Raw genomic sequence first — 15,046 nt, forward strand, 5'->3', positions numbered from 1 at the left:
ATGATGCAGCTTGATGTAGTTTTTAGGTGTGTGATTTACTTTTGGGCTGGAAGATGGGGTTTGACTGCAGGCAAGGAAGAGGTCACAATGCTAGTGGGAGTAAGCTCCTGGTTTTCCAACATCTGATTTTCGGAGCGGAATTTCCTTCGGATTGGTTTGGATGGTGGCTGAGAAAGCAGAATCTCCTTTGGAGGAAAAAAACAAACAGATTCAGTTAGTCCTTAAATAAGTCAGCGTCTAAAGACATGCTAAAATGTTGACGTGGCGAAAGAAAGGGCTATGATGAGTGAATGCTTTTGACACAGAAACTGCTGAAGTATGGCCTAAGCTTTGTGCTCTTTCAATTTTGACTAAATTCAGTAATAACCTGCTTTTTAGAAACTGCATTCTGTCATTTTAATATTAATTTTCTATATTTAGAGGTTGGCTATTTTTGTTGGTGTGTCTTGCCCTCCCTCCCTTCAATTGTCTTGCATGCATTACTTCTGTTTTATCTTAATTTGGACTGTAGGCTGTTCAGGGCAGGGACTGTCCATACAAATGTGTGTACATGCATCTGTGTACAGGTAGCATACAGGGGCCAGAACTCCAACTGGGGCTTCTGGCCATTATCAGAATATAATAATTAAAAAATTGTGCTCCGTGTAATATGAGGATTTTGCCTGCATACGCTGCCATCGTGATCAACACAGGACACCTTAAATTTCCCAGGAATGACCAATATTGATCGCCAGCTAAGGATTATAAAGCATCTACCCGTTATATGGCCTCATCTCATCCCCATAGAATCTGAGTGCCTCACAAACATATCAATTTATCCTCATGACACCTCTGAGAGGTATAGAACTACTACCAACCTCACAGTACAGCTGGGATACAGTGTCTGAGAGAGACTGACTTACCCAAGGTCACACAGAAAAGCTGTGGCACAGCTAAGAATTGAACCCAGATCTCCTGTGTCCCAGGCAAATGCCTCAAACACAAGACAGGCTTCCTCTATCCTATGATGTCGGTCCCAGAAATACTTTCCCTTTTAGAGGCAGCTCGGAAACTGGCTTACAAAGACTTACATCATTGCAGAATGAGTGCACATGAGGCTAGGGATTTGTCATGGAGAAGTACATGAAAAGATGTGGTCAGGCTCAGGTAGAAAAGACAAAATACATTAATTTTTAATAAACAATGCCAGAAGTGCTTTCATTATTTTAATTAAAATATCCTTGATTTTGCCCAAAACTTTAACAACACTGCAGTATCAGGCTGTTATAATAATAATAATATTATTATGAAGCTTAGCTTTCATAGTACATATTTCATCTGTAGATCTCAAAGTGCTTTAACAAAGAGAAGCCTGTAGTAGCATCATCTTCATTTCACCAAGCAAGAAGCTGAGGCACAAAATGGTAAAGTGACTTGCCAAAGGTTACATAGTAAATTAATGGCAGAGCCAGGACTAGAACCCATCTTTCATTATATGGTCTAGTGGTGTATTCACTGGACCAGGCTACCTTACTTTCTATGTCTTAGGAACCAATTAATACAATACAAATAAATTAAACAAAGTAATACACCTTTAAATGACCCAGTGAAGTGCCCAAAAGGCTGCAATATGTCATCTGAGTCAGCAGAGGGCTATTGTGGGTGTTTTGCAATAAAAAGTAATTTAAGGCCATGAATAGAGTTAGCGTTATGAGAGGGTAGAGTCTCTAACATTCCAAAATCCCACAGGGTTCCATAACTACTTTAAAAATATTTAACCAACCAAAAAAACCCACAAAAAAAACAGGATCTGTTGCACACCACCCAACATGGAAAGCCACTTGCCTTAAATATGTGGAATACCACAGTCAAAATAATCACATGGCATTGTATAATTAATGTATTTGCTTACTGCTTATTAAAAAAATGTATACCCAGGCTGAGAGCGATTACATCTACATACCAGATTTTCACAAGATATTTGTGACTATACACTGTTTTGCTTGTTTTCACAATGGAGATGGGTCCCTTAGTGTTTGTTAATTGAAGTGAGTGAATGTGGTCCTCGTGTAAGTTGCTGGTTTAATAGTGTTAGTGCCTGAGTCCCCCACTTACATAGAGAATGGCTGCAGTGTGAGTCATTGCAATGAAAGCTCCCCCACCCTGTCTCATTAGCATGCCCAAATCTAGAAAGGGTAGGATCACCACTTGGGGCAGAGGATAGTTCAGCCTCGATGCGTATTCAGTCCTGGGCCTCCTATGTGGCTGCCAATAGTGATGTTGGTTTTATGAATGTGGACACCAGGCTGCTAGAATCTGAAATGAGACCAAGAGCTCATTTCCAGGACCTCACTGAACAGCCATCAAATGGTAATATCTGTCAGTCAGTATTGCTGGCATGAGCTGGATTTCCACCACTAACCTTTAGAAGAAAGGCCCAGAATCTCATTTCCAAAACTCAGTCCCTCTGGTTCCCCTTTGATTTTTTTAAATAATTGAATAGTATCTATTTTTGCCATTTAATTGAACAGGGTAGCAGAAGAGTGTAACTATTATGTGGTTATAGATCTGGAGTTAGATTGCGCTTTGGGGCCTCACACTTGGCAGGGTTGAATAGCTCTCTCTGAAAATGTCACGTGAGACGACTAGGGAACCTGTGTGTGATTTCTGCATGCTTGAATGAGTGAGAGCTAGGGAAATGCAAAATACACAATCTCTGTTAGTATGGCAAAAACCAGCCAAACCTGGATGCCAAAAAGCCCCATTTTCATGAGTGCTATTTGAGGGGCTGGTACATTCCTAAAGCCAGACAAACAGAAAACACAGAGAACCTTACTTGGCAGGATGATAGGGAAGTCAGTCCTTTTGAGAACAAAAGAAATTTGAGTTGCACAAACTGATCTGAAAGCAGTTCTACTATCCTGTACTTTGTTTTGGGCTGAGACAATACCACCAGTGCTAACTGAACTTGGAAACTAGCCTATAAGAAGTTCGTTGGTTAAAGACAGACACATTGAGCCTGCCAGAAGGTGCCAGGCAGATAAGTTGTGAGTATCTGGTTAAAAACACACCTGGATAAGACACTGATGACAAAGCTAGCTTTTTAAGGTGCGAGTTAGACGGACTTTTCAGCTATGTCCTAGGCAACATCCCATAATTGTAATTAAGCTTCTCACTCTCCTAGTGACTGGGGGAAGAGTCTCAGGGATCTCTCTAACTACTGGTTCTCTCTATTGTGTTTTTCTAATAAATTTGCTTTCACTTAAAAACTATCTGCATGTAGTTTGGGGAAACTGTTGTGCTCGTTTGGAGAGATGCTGGTTGTTCTAGGAGGAAGGAAGCTGTCTTCTGAGCAGCAGTCACTGGTGCCTAGTGCAAGAGGTACATTTGTTGGTGCCAGAGTCCCCACTCAGTACATTCGTCCCTTCCTCAATAAAAAAGCAACACCCAAAAGGAGTTCAAAGGGTGTGTGTGTGTGTGTGTGTGTGTGTGTGTGTGTGTGTGTGTGTGTGTGTGTAGAGAGGCTGTGGGGGAACCTGAGTGAAGCATCAGGAAGATGCACATGGGAGAGGGTCCAACCCCATAAAAAAATTGGAGAATGAGGAAGAAAATTGAAGAGATTAATTCCCTGGTAAATTCTGGAAGAGCAGCTGCAAGTTCCTGCATTTTAGGAGATGATGGCATTTCAAAACAAGCGTTTTATCTCTAGACGTCAGCTTTTTTATATGGAATGCTCTGCTAGAAAAAACTTCCTAATGACAAGTTAAGTTCTATTGATAAAATAGTTCCTGAAACAGACAAGTAAATGCTCCATAACCACTGGGCCCTCCTGAAACTTACAGTTCCCAGAGGCTCACTTTGCCCTGCTGTCCCCCTACTCCCATCCAAAACTCTCCCCATCTGTGTCCCGCTGCCCCCATATCACTAAGCTGTCCCTTGCGGGGGATGGGGGGGAAAGGAAGGAGGGCTGAAGTTCTGCAGAACAACTCTGATAGATACTCCTGCCTCCTCTTTCATTGTACTGAGGAGGAGGATCTTCAGGCCACTGCTGCAGATCTCCTGCAGGCCTGTGCCCTGGGGATACACTCCATGAAGCTGGGGTGGGTGGGGCTAGTGGCTATTTAAGGCTGCCAGTTTCAGGAGCCCAGCTACATGTGGTCAGCTCTATAGTGGGCTGGGTTGGCTGTAGCTATGCTCTCTCTGGCTTCTTCTCTGCAAAGCTGCCTCTGGGGGCTAGAGGTCATATGGGTGACTGAACATCAGGAGCAGCTGCAGCATCTGGCACAGGAGCTACCAGCCAGATAAACAGGTCATGGTGCTCATTTGGGGAAGAAACATCACTGGGCAGGGAGAGGCAGGGAGTACAGAAGGAAAGCGGAAGAAAGCCCACTTTACCACCTGTGGGGGTGTTTTAACAGCTCCCTCTCCCACCAGACATCACCCAAACTTTCCCGACTCTCCTACAGGCCACCTAGACTCTCACCTCCACCCATGCATCATGCAGCTCCGTCCCTTTCAAGAACACCCCTCTGTGGCAGCATCTGGTACCACACTTTGCCGTACACATCAGCACTAAATAGACACTACGTAATGTCTGTGCTACATTAGTACTGGTGGAGTATTACTGGAGATCTTAGGCCTCTAACTCCTAATTAACAACTGCCCCTACTACTGATCTTAGATGGAAAGGACTGAGGTGGCAGCCAGAGTGATGGCTCAAAAGCAAAGGGACAAAGGGGTGTGACCCTAAAAGGCACTAGGAGGAAAATGACATAACCCAGTCTTTTGGAGTCACTCCTTCTCTTGGTTCGCAATAGCCGGAATGTGTTGACCTTCCCAGCACGGTGCAAAGCCCAACTTTTCAGGAGAGCTACCAAAGAAGCAACTGTTGTTAGGGGAAAACATACAGGGGAAGAGGAAGTTGGGGGCTTGTTTGTTTTTGTGGTGCCTGATTATTTAGTACACATTAGGGGGTGTTTCCTATTCCCAGCATTTGTCAGAAGCACCTAGAGCATTCAGAGAGGTGCCTCTTGTTGTTTCATAAATCTAAAGAAATAAATAAGCCAATGTGGGCACAGGGAAACTTTAAAGAGCATGGGTGAAATCATGGCCCCACTGAATTCAATGGCAAAACTCCTAAAGATGTCAATGGGGCCAGGTTTCACCCCTGGAAAATGCAAGGCTGTAGTTACAGCATATCTATTTTATATGCCTGCAAGCATATAAAACCTGTAATTCATGTTTTAAACAAAGTCCTGCAATTCTATGCATATTATATAAGAGATCCTGAGCTCTAATAAACTGGTGTACTTATGCTGGATCCTTAATGTCAGATTTTTAAAATGTTTCATGTTGGAAGGGCTGGAAGGAAATGAGGACCAGACACCATTGATCTCTTCTCCCCAATTCTTTAAGGGCCCGTGTGTTTATACTGTAAACAAATGGCAAGTTGTTTTTCTTAATGCACATGTACTGAAATGTGGATTGAAAGCTTTCTTAATGATTTATCTGAGCTGATGGTGGATGTCACATGAGTCCAATTCCCCCTGGTGACCTGACCTCCAGAAAAAGTAAACATGTAAAAATGTAACCCCAAACCTCAGTTTAATTGCTTTAAAACTTAAAACAACTAAGGTCAGTTGATGAAGCCAAAAAGATAAAGGCAGATCATTCAACAACGGCATTAAACATATTGGCCTTACCTTTCTCGTTGGGCTGCTTTCTTCTGTCTGTGATGGAGCTCTATTCATCTGAGGATGTAATTCCATCTCAGATACTTGTTCTGTCTGTAACAACAAATCAGTCACCGCTACACCCAGAAAATGACTAGCAGTCATGTACAATAAAGACAATGAAAGCAAACACTAGACACAAAAGGAAAGTTACTTTAGCAATTTAACTCCGAGGGGGAAAGTTAGGGTGACAGCTAAGTGAATGACACACGTCTTTTGTATATTTTTTAATTAAACCATTTCCCCCCTTTATTGTGATAAGAAAACAGGAGAAAACTTTTTGTGAAAAGCTAAAAACTGCAACGTCTCTGAACATAAATGGCCTGCTACCCAGGAGTCTTTTCTAGGGTTTGGTTCCTACAATATAGCACATAGAGCTCTTCCATTGTGAGAAAAGAAAAGCCACAGCAACAACTACGAAGGTCAGGGGTGCAAACTGTCACTGGATCCTGAAGACTCCAGTTGAAAAACGGAACAAATAGGAATATGAAAATATATTGAGATCAAATGATATTCAGTGGGAGGGAGGGATTTACAGGGGAGCCTCTGACTGTGGGTGCTAAGGCCTAGAACAAGAAAATGGGAACTACTGCAAAAACTGTGATGATGTCACTTTATATACAAGATATAGAAAGAGACAAATCTACCTCCTTCCTGTCCTAATTCAGCTCCAAATAGAAAATAATTGCAACAGTCAAAGCATTTCCAAGGAAAAGTCCTTAAATGTATCAGGCTAGGCTGAAAATTAAAACAGGGGGTTACTGCACTACAGCACACTCACTTCTCCAAAATGGTTTATTTCTGTGCGGCTACATTTAAAGGGTTAAGTCCCAGCTCCACAGGCGTCAATGGCAAAACTCCCATTAACTTTAGTGGGGCCTGGATTTCACCTAAAGACTCTTACCAATAATTTATCAAGCATGGAATAACCTATTCTGTTATTGCTGACAGACTCTTGCTGAGAGACTTTGGAAGCAAATGACAGTCCCTACATTATCACAATCTAGATCAGTCGAAGTTACTTCAATGCCTCTGATTCAATGCAAACCATAAATCAAACCATGTCAATTAGATATAGATTATAACATATTTAAAGAGGGGCTTTATCATACCACTTCCACTCCCTTCACAACAGAAGCATGGAAGCTGGTGGGGAGAGGAAGCTCTGTCGTGTTTGCTAGTGCTCTACAACTGAAAGGAGTAGAACTAATGCTAGGGGAGGGATTTGTGATCTTCCTTTAAATGCATATGTAATTCCTCAAGACAGAAGGGAAAATAAAATGCGATGGCTGACAAGATTTCCCTTTTCCTCCTTCAAGTATGGTACATTTGAACTGCAAACCAATGCTAAAAGGAATTGCCAATGTGTACTAACATTTTGATTCCGAAAACCTTCCAGGTATTGCTAGGCTGAGATAATAACTGAAGGCTCCTGACATACAGAGGAATGAAAGGGGGGGGGGGAAGGGCAACTCTGCTGAATCACTGAAATCAAGGATTTAATTTTTTCTTAATAAAACATGTTTCTCTGTTATCCAGTGAAACAAACAATAGATTCCCTACTTTCCAGAACCATTTTTTGTGTAACTGAAAGAAATTCAGGACCAAAACACAGGCTTCAGTGGCTTGGCAACAGCATATTGGGCAGGCACTCCAGGCATATAAATTCTAATGAATGATCTTGGGACAGCAGAGCTCAAATGCATCACGGAGGCAATGAATTTGGACACTGGGGGAATGAAAATCTCCGCCCTCACCCACATTCCTTTGATAAAGGGTTGATTCACAGAGAAAAACCAATGATGATGGCCCCAGAGGAAGCCATGTGATATGTCCTCCTGCTCAGAAGAAATGTACGGAAGGGGACCACATGTAACTGAGTGAGAAAGGAAGCAGGAAAAAAATCAAGTAAAAGATTCTAGGAGGATAGTTTGAGATGGAAGGAAGAGATACCCAGAGAAGCACCATTTGGTTCTGACTACTGATTAGATTTTGGCAGGTGCAAAAAGGATCATACTTCAGTTGCAAAGCTACAGTGCTTTACTCCCCTCATCCCCCCGCCACCGACTGCCTTCACACACACACACACACACACACACACACAGGTTGGGATTTGCAAAAGTGCTCAGCTCCCATTGAAGTCAATGGTAAAACTCTCACTGAAGTTAATGGGAGCAGAGCTAGGCTGCCTTTGACCATCCCAACCTACAACTAAACTGATCCAAACAGAAAGGCCTCACAGCAGAACAATGCTACTTAAATAATATTTGTAAAAGGAAAGAAAAAAGTACAAGTTTTGGACACTATCAGATGCAAATATTGAACCAAGTGTTGATGCCAACGCTAAAGGAAAAGATTTCAGAATTTCCTGCCAATCTGATGACAAAGCAATTTTTATGTTTATTGGCTATTTGAGTGCTGTGGGCATGGGCCACCCATTAGAATAACAGCTTCAGTGATTGCAGGGCTACATTTCTATTGTACTATTCGCTGCTGTCAAAAGGCATTGGTGTTGGTACCGCCCTGCCTATTCATTTGTGATCATGAGGATCATACCCCAGTGTGGAATGCGGATCTCACAATACAATTGGGTACGGCTAACTAGAGAGGTCAGATGGTTAAATACATACACAGATTTTATAAAAGAAAGGAATCAGTTCTGGTACAGGAGCTGATGTAAAATGAATACAACCAATGGTTGTCGTGTCCTTAAAGTGCCACCTAGTGGTATTTAGAACAGGTCATTACTGTGTTTCTCAGAACACAGTCCGCACAAGAGATGCATGCATATTCATCAGCTTGGGACTGATCTAATGGTTCTTAATTCATTCACAAGCAGGGGTGAAAGTAAGGCGCTACAGGCCGGTACGGCATACCGGTAAAAAGTGGTTGCCTGTACCGGCCCATACCGCTGACTTTAAAGTGCTGCTGCTCCTTTTGCCCACCCACCCCCACCCCCCTGGCTGTCAGCAACCCTGCCAGGTCCCTACTGTCGGTGCCGCCGATGGGGGGGGGGGGGGGGGGGGTGTGTCACAAAAGGGGCGGCAACATTAAAGTGCTGCCACAGCAAAAGGACCCTACTTAAAGAGCTGCCGCAGCAGCGCTTTAACATCCCTGCCCCTTTTGCCCCCCCGAGGCCGCCGACAGGGGTGGGGGAGGGGGAAAAGGAGCAGCTACCAAGGGGCTGGCGATTTAAAAGGGCCTGAGGCTCCGGCCTCTGCGGGTAGCTGCAGTGGCCGGAGCCCTGGGCCCTTTAAATTGCTGCTGGAGCCCCAGGGGATGTGGGTGGGCTGGCTGGGGGATACTGACCCCCCCAGCCTTGCCCCTTCCGGGGGGGTGGGGGGGGGAGAGCTGGCCCCCCCCCCCACCGGTAAGAGAGAAATTTTACTTTCACCCTAGTTCACAAGGCAGGCGGACAACAGGCTACACTGGAGACAGCGTGTATGAACTCTTCTGAACTTTCCATTTCCTCTTATAAAAAGGAAGCCTGGTCTATACCTAAAAGTTTTCCTAACATAGCTACGTTAGGTGTATGAAAAAAAAATCGGCCCCCTAACCAACACAGCTATGCCAGCAAAAGCCCTAGGGTAGAAGCAGTTATGCCAGTAATAAAGTCTTTTTACCAGTATCGCTTCTTTTGTTCGGGGAACTGGTATAAGATATAGCAGCAAAAGCATTTCCCCTCACTGATCCCACTCAGATTTTAAAGGAATAGTCATACAGACAACGGGTGTGTTACTTTTTCATGAGCTGCCTCTGCTGGGGATTTCCCCTTTGAGGAAGATCCAGAGAAGAGTTAACAGTCAGGAGGGCCTGGGCAATACCAGAGACATAGTAGACCTGAGGGGATTCATGGGATTTTGGAGCCAGACCTCTTTCCTCATGGAGGTAGCAATCTCTCTCTCCCCAGTAAAAAAATGCAGAGGATACTCCGCAAGAAGCAGCTACAGGTATTCATCTACATGGGAATGATCTGGTCTAAAGTTATTTCAGAAACAGTGTGGCATTTACAATGACAGCTTTTTTCTTTTGGCAGGGGATTTCCCCCACATTCATTTCACTGCCTTCATCTTTGGGGCCTACATACCAGCACCTGTCTCTCTTGCTGTGGGCTGAGTGCAAGTTGCTCCAGAATATGTCACAATGCCACTCTGAGCAGCTGCTATGGAACACGGGGAGAAGGTGATCACTGACGAGCAATTTGAGGTGTGCTCCCTCTATTCTATTCCATTCTAGCTCTTTTACCATGCTCATCAGTGAATACCTGGGCACCCCTCCTTCATTCGGGAGCTGAGCAACATGTTCCTTGCTTCCCATGTGATTTTACAACTCTATGGTATGAGGAATTCTTCCTTGGTGCTAAAGACTTCAGTCTTCTACTGTAGAGTCTGAAAGTTTTCAGCATGTAAGCACCACTTTACAACTTAAATGCAAGGCCTTGTCTACACATGAAAGTAGCACCACTTTAACTACATTGGTGTAATTAAAGCACTGCAATCTACTGAGTGCGGATGCAGTCAGATGGATATATAAGCTATACTTGTATAAGGCATCTTTATACTGTTATAACTGCATCCACACAAGGGGTTGTACCAGTATAACTATTTTGGTTTAAAAAAAAAAAAAATCACATCCCTAACTGACACAGTTATAGTGGTACAAAACCTGTGTGTATACCAGACCTAAGACTGTTTTGGGAAAGAGTAATAAAGGACTAAACAAAAGACTAACATTAACATACTCTTCTATTTCAAAATTCTTCAAAAGCCTTACTGCTCACCCAGACCAATGTACAGCAGTTCATATTCCAAAAAGATATTCCTCCTATGTTCCTCAGCTGCACATCATATTCATATTTTCTGAGGATACTCTTACCCTCCAAACAGGGGTTACAAGGGCATGGCTACACTTGCGAGTTAGAGCACATTAAGGCAGCCCAGTGCACTCTAACTCACGACCCATCCACACTGGCAAGGCATGTAGAGCGCTCTGACTCCGCAGCTAGAGCGCTCTTGGTACTCCACCTTGGCGAATGGAATAACATTTGATGCATCCCCACTGGAGCACTGTGGCGCCAGTGTGGACGCCCTGGTCGGTTAATGCGCTCTGATCGGCCTCCAGAAGTGTCCCACAATGCCTGTTCTAGCCACTCTGGAGCAATGGCGAGGTGCTGGACCTAATCAGCGTTTGGGAGAAGGAAGCTGTCCAGTCCCAGCTGCGCTCCAGCCGTAGGAATTACGATACCTTTAGGCAGATATCAAGGGACATGATGGAAAGGGGCCATGACGGGGACGCTCTACAGTGCAGGGTTAAAGTGAGGGAGCTGCGGAATGCCTACCACAAAGCCCATGAGGCAAACAACCACTCCGGTGCTGCCCCCATGACCTGCCGTTTTTACAACGAGCTGGACGCGATACTTGGGAGTGGCCCCACCTCCACTCTGAATACCACCAATGGACACTTCAGAGCCTAGTCCAACAAGGCAGGAGGAGGAGGAAGCTAGGTGGGCTGGTGCCAGAATTGGAATATGCATCCCATCTATCGCCCCTCTGCAGTTAGGGAAACCCATTTGTGCAAAGCCAGACACAATGTCATGCACGTTACCCAGAGTCACGGTTCTTCTGAGCAGGATGCGATTAATGGCCCTGCAAACTTGCATCAACACGATTCCAACTGTTGACTTCCCCACTCCAAACTGGTTAGGGACTGATTGGTAGCTGTTTGGAGTTGCCAGCTTCCAGATTGCAATAGCCACCTGCTTCTCCGCTGGCAGGGCAGCTCTCAATCTCGTGTCCTTGCGCTGCAGGGTGGGGGCGAGCTCAGCACACAGTCCCATGAAAGTGGCTTTTCTCATCCGAAAGTTCTGCAGCCGCTGCTCGTCATCCCAGACTTGCAGGACGACGTGATCCCATCACTCAGTGCTTTCTTCCCCAAGCCCAAAAGCGGCGTTCCATGGTGGTAAGCATGTCTGTGAATGCCACAAGCAATCTCGTGTCGTATGCGTTACTCAAGTCGATATCATCGTCAGAGTCCTCGCTGACACTTTGGATCTTAAAGAATAACTCAACTGCCAAACGTGATGTGCTGGCGAGACTCGTCAGCATATTCCTCAGCAGTTCAGGCTCCATTCCCGCAGACCAAAAGGGAAGACAGAGTGCGCAGCACCAAAAACATTGAAAGATGGTGCCAATTGTGGACGGAAGCACAGGAATTGCTGGGATGCGAACCGATGCATCACGGGGCGTTGGGACAGGACCCAGAATGCCCCGTACCCTCCACCCCCTTCCCACAAGCCACAGCACCGGAATGGGAAGAGGTACTCTGTGGGATAGCTGCCCACAATGCACTGCTCCCAATGCCGCTACAAGTGCCACAAATGTGGCCACACCAGTATGCTTGCAGCTGTCAATATGGACAGACTGCAGCGCTTTCCCTACTGCGCTCTCCGAAGGCTGGTTTAACTCAAAGCACTCTACATTTGCAAGTGTAGCCATGCCCTAAGAAGCTTCCATTATAGAGGAATGTATTAGCAAGGCTCAGATTTCAATCTCCTACTGAGCGATCAAACTTGTAGCTCAGCAGCCAATATTAAGTTTTCCCTAATGGACAGAGAAGAGGACAGTGTCAGGGCCCCTGGTTTTTATTCAGACACTCACTACTTCATTCTGTGATCCTGGGCCAGTCAGCCATAATAACCTCTCTACTGTTATCAGTAACAACATCTATCTGAAGGGTTGTTGCAAGACTTGCTTAATTGTTTAGTACTTTGAAGTCCTCAGATGACAGGTTTAGATAAATGCAAAAATTACATTATTTTACATTTCATTTTTGGTTTTAGGTTCTGGTTCTCACTCCTCAAGGAAAGCAGGATTATACACAGATTCTACCCTTACTTTGCTAGAAGGAAGTGCATGATTGACCTTCCAAAGCAAAACAGATAACACACTTCATATTTCAGTTATATTGAAACATTTCTGCGGGAGAGAAATACATATGGAGGGCCTGATCTTGCCAACACTTACAGGAGTGCTGGAACAATTTTTATAGTGGGGGTGCTGAGAGCTATTGAACCAAACTATAAACCCTGTATATGATGGAAACCACTTCAAGCCAGGGGGTGTGGCAGCACTCCTCGTTCCAGCACATATGAACACTTATGTACAAGAGTAACTTTGCACATGTTAGTAGCCCAACTGAAGTCAATGAGACTATTCAAGTGAAAAAAGTTACCCATATGTGCAAAAACATTCACAGGATCACCCGATGCTGATCACTTATAGCGCCACTTCTTCAATTTACAAAGAGGGGAGTGCAGAAGAGCTTATCTGTAAGGTGAGGTGGACTACTCATGCTTTACACTCTATAGGATACTAATTATACCCTTCTGTCACTTACAAATAGATTAATTTTGAGGGGCAGCTTTTTCTCCTTTCTAAATGTTCACATATTTGTGTCTCAAACCAATTTTTCTGTTTAAAGGCTATTTCCAAAAAAACCAAGCCTTCTCCCTTCAGTTTCGGTGAGCCTGGTATATGCCACATTAAACTGTCAATTCTTTTTACAGCTTGTTACAAAAACTGTAAGTGATAAGGCAGAAAGAAAACCTATAGGGATGCAAATGCAACAAGCTGCCAAGATCTTAGAGTGCTGACTGCTTTCTCAGCACTGTGCAATCCTGAAATTTTGATAAGCGCTTTTTTAAAAAAGCTATCTGAGAGCTGGTGATAAGGTTTGGGGAAAAGGCAGTAAATATGCACAAAGTGGCCACAATGTTCAACCCAACTGCAAGTAATGCATGGGACCCAGATGGAAACATTAACAATCTGCTTTAATACTCCACTTTCACAGAACCATATTAATATAAGCTGAAAGGGGGCATGTGCACTCTGTTAGAGACACAGGCATATGATTCTCATTTAAACAATTTTTGCAGCAAAATAAATCATAAAAAAAATTAATTTTGTAAGAGATTTGTCTCCCTATGGAAACCACTTTAGAAAAGGTTTCATTGCATCTGTCACTTGAACCCCAAAATAACTTATTAAATGTGCTGGTCGCTATCATTTTAAACCCTTTTTATTTTTCTGGTCTGGCTATTCTGGATTTAAGATATAATTTTCCCCTGAGAGAGGAGGATAATCCACTTGTATTGTATTCAAAGTGACAGATGGCAGAATATTTCATACTACAGACGATTTATAGTTTTATTACAGTCACAGTCTTCTTTAGCATCTAACACATTGATTATACATCATATGTTAATCCCCAGCAAATAGGGTGGACTGTATCAATCCTTTATAAAACAATTCCTTTTTTCTAATACAATGTTTGGATATACAGGCTAAAAAAAGGGTTTACCATGAGTTAATAATGTAAGAAAAGATTCGCTCTACTTGTACCACTCCGTATGCAAGTACTAGGTTGCCATAACCTCAATACATTATTTCCTTTTGATTTCTAAAACAAAAATGTACTTATCTAGAGCTCTAGATGTCCTGCCAGCACTTACAATCGCATGCACAAATGTCATCAAGATTCAATATAAAAAAGCACGCCAATTAGCCTAATGTTTAAACAAAAACACAGCCACAATAGAATAATAGAAACAAATCAACATATTCTGTCCCTTTCACTCAATGCCTTTACTTTCCCTGAATGCCTGTGCGAACAGATAGGTCATGCTAGATCCCCTAAAGGTCAGCAGACTTGGGCTATTTGGAACCAAAGGGGGGAGAAGAGAATTCCACATTCAAGGGACGCTCACAGAGATTATCCTGTTGACAGCTCTGTTTTTAATTCTGGTAGTATTAAAATGGAATGCATTTTCTTATTTATCACACATGAAGGGGCCTGGTTCCAAAGACCATTAAATTCAGCAGAATGACTCATTGATTTCAATGGTAATTGGATAGTTGATTAATAATTATTTAGACCCTGATTAAAGGAAGCACTGAAGTCTGTGAATAGAGTTAGATAGTAGATATCATTGTTAACGTTTAAAAAAGGAATAGTGTGAAAACTTTAAGGAATTATCCAGTACCAGACTACATTTTTAGAACTAAATGTTCTAACAGTTATAAAAATAATAATGTCTCAGTTTTCAAATGTAACTCATTTCAAATTAAATAATTGAAAATCGTTTTTTTCGTTACTGACTGTTCCTGACAAGCCTTGTGTTCAGGATCCATTTTTGCACTGATGTTATCACAGCTACTGAGAAAAGATTTGCACTGATTTAGGGTTTGTGATGTCATGAGCAGTTCCATGACATGGTATCCTGATCTCAGAAGTAAAATTAGAAAGAAATATTTTTTCAACTATTTTGCTTTTAAAAA

The 15,046-nt window shown here is 43.2% G+C and overlaps 1 protein-coding gene across 10 annotated transcripts in view; it reads right to left on the minus strand.

The window, feature by feature from the left end:
- REPS2 (RALBP1 associated Eps domain containing 2) overlaps positions 1-15,046 on the minus strand; it is a 138,307-nt gene that overhangs the window by 10,730 nt on the left and 112,531 nt on the right. For all 10 annotated transcript variants that reach the window (XM_054006985.1, XM_054006994.1, XM_054006966.1 and 7 more), the window contains 2 exons: positions 5,682-5,765; positions 40-185 (listed from right to left, as the gene is read on the minus strand). In XM_054006985.1, coding sequence (XP_053862960.1) covers positions 40-185; positions 5,682-5,765 — 230 coding nt within the window. The remainder of the gene's footprint in view (positions 1-39; positions 186-5,681; positions 5,766-15,046) is intronic.

This window comes from Malaclemys terrapin, chromosome 1 (genome assembly GCF_027887155.1).
Source record: "Malaclemys terrapin pileata isolate rMalTer1 chromosome 1, rMalTer1.hap1, whole genome shotgun sequence".
Lineage (NCBI taxonomy): Eukaryota > Metazoa > Chordata > Testudines > Emydidae > Malaclemys > Malaclemys terrapin.